The 12134-nt window shown below is 36.0% G+C and overlaps 2 protein-coding genes across 6 annotated transcripts in view; one reads left to right on the forward strand and one right to left on the reverse strand.

Moving 5' to 3' along the window:
* Nucleotides 1-2881, reverse strand: part of LOC127803920 (uncharacterized) — a 22295-nt gene extending 19414 nt beyond the window's left edge. For 2 of the 3 annotated variants that reach the window (XR_008023616.1, XM_052340558.1), the window contains exons 1-2: nucleotides 2517-2881; nucleotides 2231-2392 (exon numbers count right to left, since the gene is read on the reverse strand). Coding sequence is in view for 2 of the 3 variants with exons in the window: in XM_052340558.1 (XP_052196518.1) it covers nucleotides 2231-2392; nucleotides 2517-2866 (512 nt within the window). In the remaining variant the exon portion in view is untranslated. The remainder of the gene's footprint in view (nucleotides 1-2230; nucleotides 2393-2516) is intronic. The other variant, XM_052340559.1, reaches the window with a different exon arrangement.
* Nucleotides 2882-4246: 1365 nt separating this feature from the next.
* On the forward strand, nucleotides 4247-11805 carry LOC127803177 (uncharacterized). 3 transcript variants are annotated; one of them, XM_052339237.1, is made up of 9 exons: nucleotides 4247-4423; nucleotides 4533-4604; nucleotides 4696-4770; nucleotides 6861-6944; nucleotides 8539-8608; nucleotides 8698-8789; nucleotides 10640-10681; nucleotides 10762-10838; nucleotides 11421-11805. In XM_052339237.1, exons 1-8 carry the CDS (start codon nucleotides 4394-4396, stop codon nucleotides 10795-10797), a joined length of 501 nt encoding a protein of 166 aa, XP_052195197.1. In that variant the 5' UTR covers nucleotides 4247-4393; the 3' UTR covers nucleotides 10798-10838; nucleotides 11421-11805. The 3 variants fall into 3 exon arrangements, with proteins under 3 accessions (XP_052195197.1, XP_052195195.1, XP_052195196.1); XM_052339235.1 differs by having other exon boundaries at nucleotides 10758-10838; nucleotides 11421-11804; XM_052339236.1 differs by lacking the exon at nucleotides 6861-6944 and having other exon boundaries at nucleotides 10758-10838.
* Nucleotides 11806-12134: the final 329 nt, after the last annotated feature.

Below are 12134 nucleotides of genomic sequence, written 5' to 3' on the forward strand. Positions count from 1 at the left end.
AAAGGAAAGGGTAGATTATAATGAGATTTTTTCACCGGTTGTTAAGTACACTACCATTCGTGTCATGCTTGCATTAGTTGCATATTTTAACTGGGAACTTGAATAACTAGATGTAAAAACTGCTCCTTATATGGTTTAAAACAGTCCCCAAGACAATGGTATAAACGTTTTGACTCCTTTGTTAAATCAATTGGTTTTAAAAGAAGTGAGTTTGATCATTGCTTGTATTTTCAGCATAAAAATAAAAATAACTGTATGTTTCTTTTACTTTATGTTGATGATATGCTTCTTATTGATCCTGATGTTAAAAGGATAAATAGCATAAAATCTGCATTAGGTGGAGAATTTGACATGAAAGACCTAGGTATGGGCAAGAGGATCCTAGGTATGGAAATTGAAAGAGATAGGTCAAATTCTATGTTATTTTTGCATCAAACAGCATGTGATAAAAATCCTAAAAAGATTTGGCATGCATGATAGTAAATCAGTATCTTTACCTTTAGGAAACCATTTCATATTATCTAAAGATAAATCTCCTAATAATGAGGAAGAAAAGGAATATATGAATAGAATTCCTTATTCAAATGCAATAGGTTCTGTCATGGATCTTATGGTATGCACTAGGCCAGACCTAGCCTATGTTGTTAGTACTCTTAGTAAAATTATGACAAACCCAGGTCCCTATCATTGGGAAGAAGTGAAATGGTTATTGAAGTATTTGAGAGGCACCTACAATGTAGGATTAATATATAAGCATAAGTCCAATAATGTGAGATTAAAAGGGTTTACTGATTCAGACTATGCTAGTGATAGAGATAATAGGAAGTCCACATCATCCTATGTATTTACTTTATGTGAATCATGCATTAGTTGGAAGTCTCAGCTTCAACATATTGTTGCCCTCTCTACCACCGAGTCTAAATACATTGCTGCTACAAAGGCTATTAAGGAAGCCCTGTTGTTTAAGGGATTGCTAAATGAACTATATGTTCTTAATGAAAATGTGACTGTTTTCTCTGATAGTCAATCTGCAATTCACTTATGCAAAAATCCTGTTTTTCACAAATGCACTAAGCATATAGATGTGAGATTGCATTTTATTCATGATATTGTATCTCAAAACATTATTAGACTGGAAAAAGTGCTTTTTGAATATAATCCTGCTGATATGGGGACTAAAATTTTGCCTATGGCTAAATTTAAGAGCTACCTAGATCTACTTAACATTGGTAAGGTTACTTGATAATTGTTTAGGCATTTGTTGCATCATTTGCATTCTGTTGCATGTGCTTGATGTTTTTCTTCTGTTTGTGTTTGCTGGCCTCATTGGGAATCAGGTGGAGATTTGTTGTTTTTTGTTTCCCAATGAGGCCCAAGACTATGACGAAGATTCGGGTTTATCTTCATAGGCTTCGGCTCAGGATTGAAGTATAGTCCAAATATACCACCCATTGGCAGCCCATTAAAAAGTTGGGCCATAAGCCTTTAATTAAATCTTTGGAGGAGAAATGGGCTGAGCCCATTTGCTCAAGGCTTAAGGAAGCCTAAGCCAAATGGCTCCCCAATTGTGCCCTAGCACCGTCATATAAAAGGCCCCGTTTTTGCTTTCTCTTGCCCTTATTTGACGGCTGAACTCTCTCTCTCTCTTTCTCTCTTTGCTCTCCCAATATTTTCCTTTTGATGGCCGATCTCCGTGAGTCGGTTCTTCCCTTTTTCAACCAGATCTCCCTTTCCATGGCAGTGGCCTTCCTTTCCTTTGAAAGCCCTTGGTCGATCAGTGAGTAGCTATTATTTATTCGGTTTGGCAGATCCCTTAGAGGTAAGCTTTCTGGTACTACTCTTCGTCCCATATCTTCGTGATTGTTCTTGTTCCTTGGTGAATCTTGCTTTGAACGTAACCTGTGTGATTTTGGGGAGAAGTTTTGGTGTTCTAGCTGAGAGGGTTTGGGCTCCAATTTGAGGGTTTTCGTGGCTTGGTTCTTGTGTGCTTCCGTGAGACTTGGTGTCCCTATTTTTTGGAGTTATTTGGGTGGTACACACTGGACAGATCTAGATCTGAGCCTTGATGAGATATTTTACAGGGAGTTCTCTTTTGTTTACTTTTCTGTGATCTTGGTTGTTTCGATATCTGTTTTGATTTTACATATATTTTGTTCTAACCCTCTGTTTTGGTAAGTTCTTCCGCAACAATATAAGTATCAAATATATTCCACCGGTATAGCAATGGAACCTTGGAAAAGCCTCAGCATCCCGTTTAGAGAACTTGGAAATCTCTGAATGGTTGAGATCCCTGTCAGGACCTAAGAGAAGGTACCGTCCGTCAAGACAAGGCGTGAAAGATGAAGGGCTCCTCTTCAGCAACTTCAGACCGTGTCTCTTCAACTCCAATTCACTTTTGGTACCATCAGACAGAAAATAATTAGCGAATGTTAACAATTGAAAACTCAAAGATTACAAGCGATACGAGTAGAGATCGAGATTGCGTAGAAAAGGAGAGGTGGGGCGGTGGCTCACACCTGATGATCGAAGGACGAAGGAGGCTTTGGAGGTAGCTGCAGCGGGAGAACTTGAAGCCGGGGATAAGTTCTTCGGTGACGGCGGCACCGCCGATGAGGTGGCGACGCTCGAGAACGGCGACGGAGAGGCTGGAGCGGGCCAGATAGGCAGCGGCGGTGAGGCCATTGTGGCCGCCGCCAATCACTATAACGTCCCACTTCTTCTCCTTCAGCGCATTCAAACCGGCGTTGCCGCTGCTGCTCAGGTACCTTCGCCACATCTCTCCCTCCCTCCGTCTCTCTCTCTCGCTTTGTTGTCGGCGTGCTTGTCGTTCCTCAAAAATGGCCCGCCAATAGGCGCATCCATCCATGTCATGCTTGTTCAAATCGGACCGGCGCCGGCCTGGATGATTCGAACCAATAGCTCCAGTCCGTACGAATACTTGACATGTGAACAAAGTAATTTTGATTATTTGCGTGAAAATTTATTGTGATTTAAAAAAGTACAGAGGCCAATGTGTTTTCCTTTTAATTAATGCTTGTGCATCTCCTTCGTGTTTAAAAAGAAAATTACATTTATCTTAATTACTAAATTTAAATTATAGAGTATATAAATAGAAAATAAAATAAACAATTTTTGGTAAAATGACATAAGCAATTTTGTAGCATAAATAATAGCACAGAAAAAAATGACACCATTAACTTTTAATCGGAATATTTTAATAATTATTATTATTATTAAAACTAATTTAAGAAAATATTGAACATTTTCCAGAACATAACCAAGTGAACTAAATTATCATATACCTTTTATTTATCAAAAATACTATTTAGATATAGAATTTTTTAATATTTTGCATAACACTCAATCTTATTAATTTAAAAATATTATAATTATTTACTATTATTAACCCAATAATTATTTATTATACCTTAAATAATCATCCATAATTTTTCAACTATTAAGCTTGTCGTATCTAATTTCCTCTTGCTAAGCCAAAATTTTAACGAGTAGGACAACTTAAACTACTTAATCGCAAGTTGTTATTCTTAATTTCACTCACTATAGAAATAGCGAAGACTAAATCTCTATTCTATTGTCTATTACAGCTCTTGTCATTTAGAATAATGTTATTTATCTAGATTGAGTATGAATCTTCAATATAGGTAGCACATTTTTATTAAATAATGAAAATGTGCAAATGTCACTATTTATTGTGCACGTTTTTATTGTTTAATAAAAAAATATTATCTAAACTGGAGATTCATCTTCAGTTTAGATAAATAATATTATTTCGTTATTTATTATCACAACGATTATCATTAAAGACATCGTTATTGCTGTCATCACCGCAGTTGCAATCAATACTGTCAAAGCATGAAGCTCCATCGGATAAGATGAAGAGGACAAAACATATTGCAACCAATTTGTCGCTAGCTTCAAATAAATGATTAGTGTGAAGACTGTGGATCACAACAAATACAATAATATTTATTATTAAATTAATATAATGATATTAAAAATTTATAATGGTGAAAATTATAAGTAACATAAACAAAATTATAATTAAAGTTTATAATAAATAAAAAAATTAAAAATTAAATAGATAGAAGAATATGAGGGTGGTTGGAGTAAACATAATTTTTTAAATAAAAAATTATTTATAATATAATAAAGACTAAAATAAAATAGAGAATGTGAACTAGCATTTCGGTTTCTTTATTCCCCGCTCTTTCCCTGCATCTGCTTTTATCTCCATTGCCATTGGACCAGGGCGGACGGTTTGCAGCGGATATGGTAGCGTAAATGTTCCCCTCTCATTACCGCCTTTTCCAAATCTCTTTTCTCTCTGGACACACTCCGGTCAGTTCCCAGCCTCTTCGCCAGTTGCTCAGACATGGGTACTGCTACAAATCCATCATTTAAGGTCCGATCAAACTCTGGTTAATGGATAGCCAAACATGTTTCCTGTTCTATTATATGTACATTCTAACACGCTTGAATGTTCCAATTGATTATGTGGTGCATTGTGAAAGATAATATTGGGCTCTTCGTCAATGGCACGTCGACAAATCTTGGCCGAAATGGGTTACAAGTTCGCAATCATGGTACTTCTTCTGACTCGGATGCCGAAATTGTTGCCATTCTTAGCGTCATTCTTCTCGGTGGAGACCAGAAGGTTAAATGTCGTAAGTTTAGACTGCAGATATAGATGAGAAAAGTATCAGGAAGGACAAGCCAGAGGAATTGGTGACGGCTTTGGCTGAGGCGAAGGTATGAAATAGGGCATTTATCATTTTTCCAATGAGAATGACTCTGTTCTCTTATTAGTCTTAAATGCAGGAGTTTTAATTTCTTGCTTTGTCAATAACCAGTCGTGGCTGAGATTTGATGCTTTTGAATGTTCATATGAAGGGTGGAATTTCAACTTCTCAGTCAGTTTGTTCTGCTTGCAAATTTTTCATTTTCAGTCACGATGTGGTTTATTTGCAATTATTTGTAGATAAATTTGGCCCACCAAAAATCGATGGAAGTTCTATTCAGTAATTTAATTTTCTGTCAGAGAATAATGTGTTTAGTTCAGAAGTAATTTTCTTGAAATTAACTCTAGCAATTCAAAGTAAAGATTGTAGATTTTGAAGCCATCAATTCAGAAATATTGTTTTGTATTTAAAATAGCAATTATTATTATAAAATAAGTGATATATAGCAAATATATATTGTGTTTGTGTAACTTCAACAGAACAACACTCGTGTAGCCTCAGTCCATGACCTTTATAACCCAGAAGAGATTATACTCCCAGATTTATCTCCTAAGGCTAAGAGACAATGTCTGAAGCCTTTGAAACTCGTAGAATTACACTGAAGGCTTTTTTCTACTATTTCAGTAGTTTTTCAGTAGGGATTCCTTTTATGTTAAATTGCTTCTGCAAAAATCTTAAGCTTAGGCATCTAAGTTTCAACTTTTTCTGAAATTATCAGCGGACAGGAATAGGATTATCCATGATTATACGAGGAAAGATTCCTCTAAAGAGTTATACATCCATCAATTCAAAATTTGTGAAAGCCTTTGATCACAAATCTTGCAAATGAATTGCTTTAGAAAATTATCAGCGGACAGGAATAGGATTATCCATGATCAAAGGCTTTCTAAAGCAATTCATTTGCAAGATTTTATTTAAGAATCATCTGAAAATGCCATAAACATGATTCATAAGAGCCAGGACAACCGTGTTTCTTTACTGTAGTATCATAGAGCAACCATTTCTATTCATTCTGGAGTTGGAAACACCTATTGCTTTCTTTGTTCTTTAAATGGGTTGATGGGGAGGTGAGTCTTTGTAGAACCTCTGCACATTTTTCTTCCATTTCAACCTTGCATCGGTCAACATTTAGTTCCCCATAGCATTTTAAATTTAAAAGGCATGCCTCTTAAATATTTGCTTCAATATTCAAGGAGTTTAGATTATCATCTCAACTTCCAAAAGGAGGAAGATCATGATTTTAAGCTGTATGAATAATTACTCTTGCTTGTTAAGCCTGGCCACAATTTTCTTTAGAAGGCGGTACACTGCTCAGTTGATCAATTGGAAGGAAAGCAATATGTGTTTTATAAAAGAAGATAAGAGAGGCACAGGTCTTTGTTTATCTGTTTCCTTTTGTGGAAGCGTTTTGATGTGGGACAACAGAAAATTGTGGGAAATGTGAGAAGAGAAGAAAATCAGGGAGGGGATAAATCTGGAAAAGAAGAAAAAGAAGAGCAAAATGTAGAGAGGAAGAGGGGCCCCAGTGAGAATTCAGCAAGGAAGGAGAAACCAATAATTTATTGAACATCAAAAACTTAATCTTGTTTGCATCACTACCTATTTATAGGCTAAAGTTTAAAAACAGAATAAAATTTCAAGTTACAATAATCCAAGTAAATCTACTAAAAATAAAAGCTAGAAGTCTAAAATCTAAATCAAAATTAAATAAAATTCCTATCATCTTTCCATGAATTCCCCAAAGAACAATGAACTGGCTACCTATATAAAATTGACTGATAACTTAAAGCTAGCAAAATTTAAATCTGAAGCAACACATATACATTGCAATTGCCTTTACTGCTGGTATCTGTTACTGACACATGAATTTTGGTCAACTTATCTACTATGCTGATTTTAGGATGACCTAAAATTCTTACCCTTGAATTTCTTTGGTAAATACTGATTATTTTCTCTTCCTGACAACTCCCAGTTAGATCCTTTAATTTCCCTAAATTTATGTCCTATGTGGACTTTGTTTGGCAGAAGACACAGCTTTATCATTTTGACTGGTGGATTTGTCTCATCTCTTAACTTTATTTAATTGGAACTCCATGTTAGGCGGATGCCATCATATCTAGAATCCAAAGCACCAGTCAGTTGGGGGAGGACACTGACACTACTCTATTAATTACCGCGGACACAGTATGCTTTGATTTCTTCTTTCTCATTAATTATTCTCTAACATTGTGTTACCTATTTTGGAATAAACACATCTGTCTTTGTAGGAAAAAAATCAAAACCTATCTGTATGCAGGCAAGGATTCAAGTTTGTGCTCACTTTTAGGCAATATGGTTAGATCTATAAAACAGTGGCCAATTTGGGGGCATCACTAAAAATACCAATAGATTGAAGGAAAAATTGCAGAAAACAATGGAAACACTTAAATTTGCCCCCTTTTGGGTGGGAGGAGGGGGCAGGGGACTCTATGATCAACCTTTAATCTGAACATTACACTAGATGATTGTATTTGCCATAGATCTTGGGGAAGCTTTACGATTACCACACTATAAATTTCCATACATTCTCAATTTGTGAATATAGGATGTAGATGGTCTACCATGCAGCATGCCTGCACCTTCCACTGTTGGAACTTTTATTCTTAAAAGCTTGAGCAATGTAAAAACTAATTGAAGATCTGAATTTTTAACTTAGCAAAAAAAAAAAAAAATCTGAATTTAAGTAAAATTTAATTCTACTAATCTTATTTGATGATAACTAAAAAAACCCTTTTTATTTCAATATGTATTAGAGATGTTGAATCCTATAAAAATAAATTATTTTATTCTTTAATAATTGCTAAGTAACTTTGTAATATCCTGACCAATTTTAGAGGATAGTTATTTAAAAATATGAGTGGGAGAGGCCAGTTGTAAGTAACGCCTCTACCCATGCCTTAAGTTATCAGTTCAACTCACCTTCACCTCCCCTTAAGGCCCTGCCCTCCAGTGTAGAAAAGAAAATAAATAAATAAATAAAGTTATTTAAGAACTTATTCCTCTAGTATATCTTTTACATAACAGCAGCCGTAAATGACCTAGCTGAGAGATGAATTGGAACTCTAGTTATGGTTCCTTTTCTGCCATTATAGCAGAAAGGACAAGTGTTTTAACCTGATTACTAAAGTTTAATTTTATTTTATATTTAACCTGTGGTAAATTCAAAATTTGTCCATTTAATTGCTTGAGTATTTTTCTTTCTTTTTTTTTTTTGTGTGTGGCTTAGACTTAAAAGATAACATATAAAAGGAAGACAAAATTATGGTTCTCTAAATGACAATTCTTCAGTCAGCCATAATCCTAATCCATGGATTTTGCTATTGCAATTTTTTGTCCGAGCTGCAACCCTGACATTAGACAATATGGGGCACCTTTTCCAAAGAAGGAAGTTTAAGGATGATTATTCTTTTTTGATGATTATTAACTCATTACACTCTCCATAAGCTTCTTTGTTGAATCTGTTAAAACTATCTACAGTTAGGTATTGAATATCAGGCAAAAGGTTTAAAGAGACTTGGGCATAAGTCTTCCTTGCTGTTTTGTTGATGTTTCATACAAACTTGCTGGGTGCTTGGTTGGCAAACTTGTTTTGACGTCATCCCTTGCATGCACTTCTCCTTGATTAACTTTCACTAATATTAACTCAACGTTTTACAAATGCTGCAAAGATTGTTCTCTTTTGATTGCAAACTAGAGTTTATTTGAGGCTGCATCTTACTTTACATCTAATTGCATTGAGGTGGTCGTGTATGAAGGGACAATCAGGGAAAAACCATCCAGCAAGGAAGAAGCACGCCAATTTATCAAAGGTTTGCATAATAGGCTCTATTCACCTTTTCTCCATCACATGAATAAGCCGGTCTTCAATGGTTCCACTCTCATTTATTTGCACTTTCAGGCTATTCTGGCGGTCATGCTGCAGTGGTGGGATCTGTTCTTGTAACAAACCTAAAAACAGGTGTAAGAAAGGGAGGATGGGACAGGGCAGAGGTAGTCTTTTTCCTCATTGTTATTTCTCCCTTGCATTCTTGTCAAAGAGTGAATGAGAAAACTGACTTCATCCTAGCTTGAGGTCATTGTGAAAGTACATTTGAGAAATTAAACACTAATGGTTCTTTGATCCTCCTTTTGAAGGCTGTCTGATTTTTTGGGGTTGAGCCTTGGTACAGTTGCTCCTATGTGACTTAAAGGTCACAGGTCAATTTGTGAAAGTAGCCTCTTTGTACAGCAAGGGTAAGGTTGCGTGCAAGGATAATCCTTGCCCGACCCTTGCAAAGTTGAGACTCGTACACTAGGGACACTTTTATCTGATTTTGATATATTAGGGTGAGCCTTGGTAGCAACAGTTAAGGTTGTTCCTTTGAGACCAGAAGGTCATTGGTCTGCGATGTGGAAACAGCATTTTTGCGAAAAAACAACACAAAGGCTGTGTATGTCATGATCCTTCCTTGACCCTTGCAAAGAGCGGGGAGCCCTGTGCACTAGGGACACCCTTCATGTGATTTTGGCATTCAATCTCATGGCATTGAGCTATTTGATTGCACTTCTCTTAAGCCACTAGTATATGCATGGTTGAAACTTGATATTCTGTATGTATCTAGTTGGCTGCTTGAATTTGAAACCTGCAATTTCATCGATCTTGATAAATAATCAAACCAATATGCAATTTCCTGCTTCTTTCCAGCTTTCATATGAGCGCACAATGCCTTTTTTTTACCAGGGCACACCCACTTGGTGCCTTCTCTTTGCACTAAAAATATAACAAAAAATTAAAAAATGAAAAGAAGAGTCATTCATCTTTTTGCTTGGCAAAAAAATTAAAAAAAAAAAAAAGAAGTTGTTGGAGACCTTGATGAAGTTGAGGCCAATCAGATAGCATCTGTCCTCAAGATCAGTGGTAAGAGTTCAGAGTTAAATATTTATTAGGAAAGCAAGATGCGGTAGTAAGTTGTAATGAATTTGTCTTTCTGAAGAATGATGGGCTCGCTGTCTGTGTTGCGTCATGCATGGCATAGAGGAAAAAATGCTGTTTAGTTTAGCTTAGGTTTTCTCCTGGAATTGTTTTTTTACTTGGAACGCAAAAACCTCAATGTGGCACTTAAAATAAAATTTATGCATGGTATATGATCTGCCTTCCAACTATTCAGAAAAAAGGTGTTTGTAGGCAGTGGCATTCATAAGATATTATCTTTGATTACTTTCCCTGAATTTGGAGTCCATTTTCCACGCGCCAATATGTGGGTTATGGTATGCAATTCCCAGCAACTCAAGTATAATGAACTATATTTGCTAAGTAGATGAAACTTAGACTTGTCTGTTGTTTAACAATGACGTTTTGATACTTAGCCAGGGTGAAATATATCTATGCTATATGGCAGCTTACACCTAATTGAATCAAGTACTGGTTTTATGCCCCTGGCAACTTCTATGTTTTCTATTTTGTCAGTCCTATTGTTAAATCAGACATCTCTTGTGCAAATCCTACGTGTGATACCATGTGGATCTAACATAATTTAGCCATGCAATTCTCAATTTTAAGCAAACTCTTCAGTGCACACATAAAACCTGAGATTTTGATGTGGTTAATTGTACACTTGAAGCCTTGAAAAATACGAGTTTCTGAAATTGTGAAAGGTTCAAAATACTATTGTTTACTGCTCATATAATTTGACCACCCACATAAACTTACATGCCTCTTGCTAATGAAATTTTCAAGATGCCAATCTGTCATCCCTGATTTACAACATATAAATTTATCATAGCTACTCCATTTCTTTAGAAAATTGATGGTTTTATGATTGACTTTTGGACGATTGAGCATTTACTATCATATGGTACAGGTTTATTTCCATGACATACCAGAGGAGGTCATTGACAGCCTGGTAATGTGTAAAATTTACTCCTACATATTGACATGTATTCCTTTTAGGCCTGTTCACAACGAGATCTATAACTCAGGTAGATGATGGAATTATGCACAACGTTGCTGGAGGATTGATGCTTGAGCATCCATTGACGTTGCCTTTCGTTGACACAGTGGTTAGATCACTTTTTCTGTCTCTTTGGGATGAGAGTGCGTGAGTGCCTACATCTATGCTTGCTTGAAGTAGTTGGTCTGACTACCATATGATTGGTGCACGAGTGACCTGTTGCATTGTGTACTAGCTGTTGTTTAATTAATTTTTTCCCCTTTTCAATGCTCGTGGTATTTTCACATCCCTGTTTACCCTAGTTACTTTTGTGCTTCCCATCAAAGCATCCACGTTTTATCTTTCCAGTTGACATCTTCCCAGAAACCAAACTAGCCATGACCTTCTCTTTTCTTTCTTCCGATAAATAAAGCATGGTTTTATTTTCCTTCCCTCCCAATTACTCCTTTTACCGAATTTATTTCAAATATTTTAATTTGTGGAAGCTCCAGAACTCTTGAACATGTGAATCTTGATGTTATCTCCAGTACTGTGGCTGAAGGGAACCAAACAGACCTTTTGTCTAGCTACTTGTGGAATTGACATTTTCTATTTGAGTATTTCTCTTTTGTTTACTGAAGCCGTACTTGTGATTGTTATTGTTGTTGTAAGTTAAACCGGTCCCTCTCCTGATTGAACTGCTGAAATGCAGGTGGGGACTGCTGATAGTGTCATGGGACTCTCTAAATCCCTTACAGAGAAGCTCATTCAGGAGGTCCTCTGATTCAGAACCGCTAGAAGATTGCAGACGAATGGCCAATATCCAGACTCCGGTGCTGCAAACTGGATTGCCGGCGTCTATTCTCTTGCTTGGTTTTGTAGCCAAAGTTTTGTAACTCGAATATATTTTCTGATTTCAATTCCTTCACAATCAATCGTACATGATGTTGGTTACTACTGCTATTAACTGTCTTGAGATGTTTTTGTTTTGGCAAATGGGTTACTGAGCGGACAGTGGAAATGTCTGCATGGAATGACTACATCATTTTGTCAAGACTGGGGAGAGAGAATTGCAGCTTGGGCTGTGCCCCGTGGGTGTGGTGGAATTTTTATCCTCTTAAAAATGGGACTTCATGCCTTATATTCCTTTGTGCCTTAATTAAGAGGAGTAAAAATACTAGTTATTTATCTAGCGAAAAAAAAAAAAAACTATTAGTTAGTTGCATCGAATTTAAGATTGTTAGAGGCATAACATTGGGTATCTTATTGACCAAAAAAGAAACAAAGAACAGTACATTGTTTTTCATTTTCCTTTTTGTTTTCCAACTAAAAAGAGGCAGGAAAGTGGCCTGTACCATATCTTTTTCCTATATTCTAACTTAAACAAATCTTATTTTAATAAATTTAAAACAATAGCAAGGAAGTC

Source organism: Diospyros lotus, chromosome 6 (genome assembly GCF_014633365.1).
Source record: "Diospyros lotus cultivar Yz01 chromosome 6, ASM1463336v1, whole genome shotgun sequence".
Lineage (NCBI taxonomy): Eukaryota > Viridiplantae > Streptophyta > Magnoliopsida > Ericales > Ebenaceae > Diospyros > Diospyros lotus.

Excerpts from the sequence above, each read along its gene's own strand:
- LOC127803177 (XM_052339235.1), top strand. The coding sequence starts at position 4,394 with ATGGGTACTGCTACAAATCCATCATTTAAG. Across the intron at positions 4,771-6,860 it reads CGGCTTTGGCTGAGGCGAAG|GCGGATGCCATCATATCTAG; the intron begins GTATGAAATAGG and ends ACTCCATGTTAG. Across the intron at positions 10,839-11,420 it reads TGCCTTTCGTTGACACAGTG|GTGGGGACTGCTGATAGTGT; the intron begins GTTAGATCACTT and ends GCTGAAATGCAG.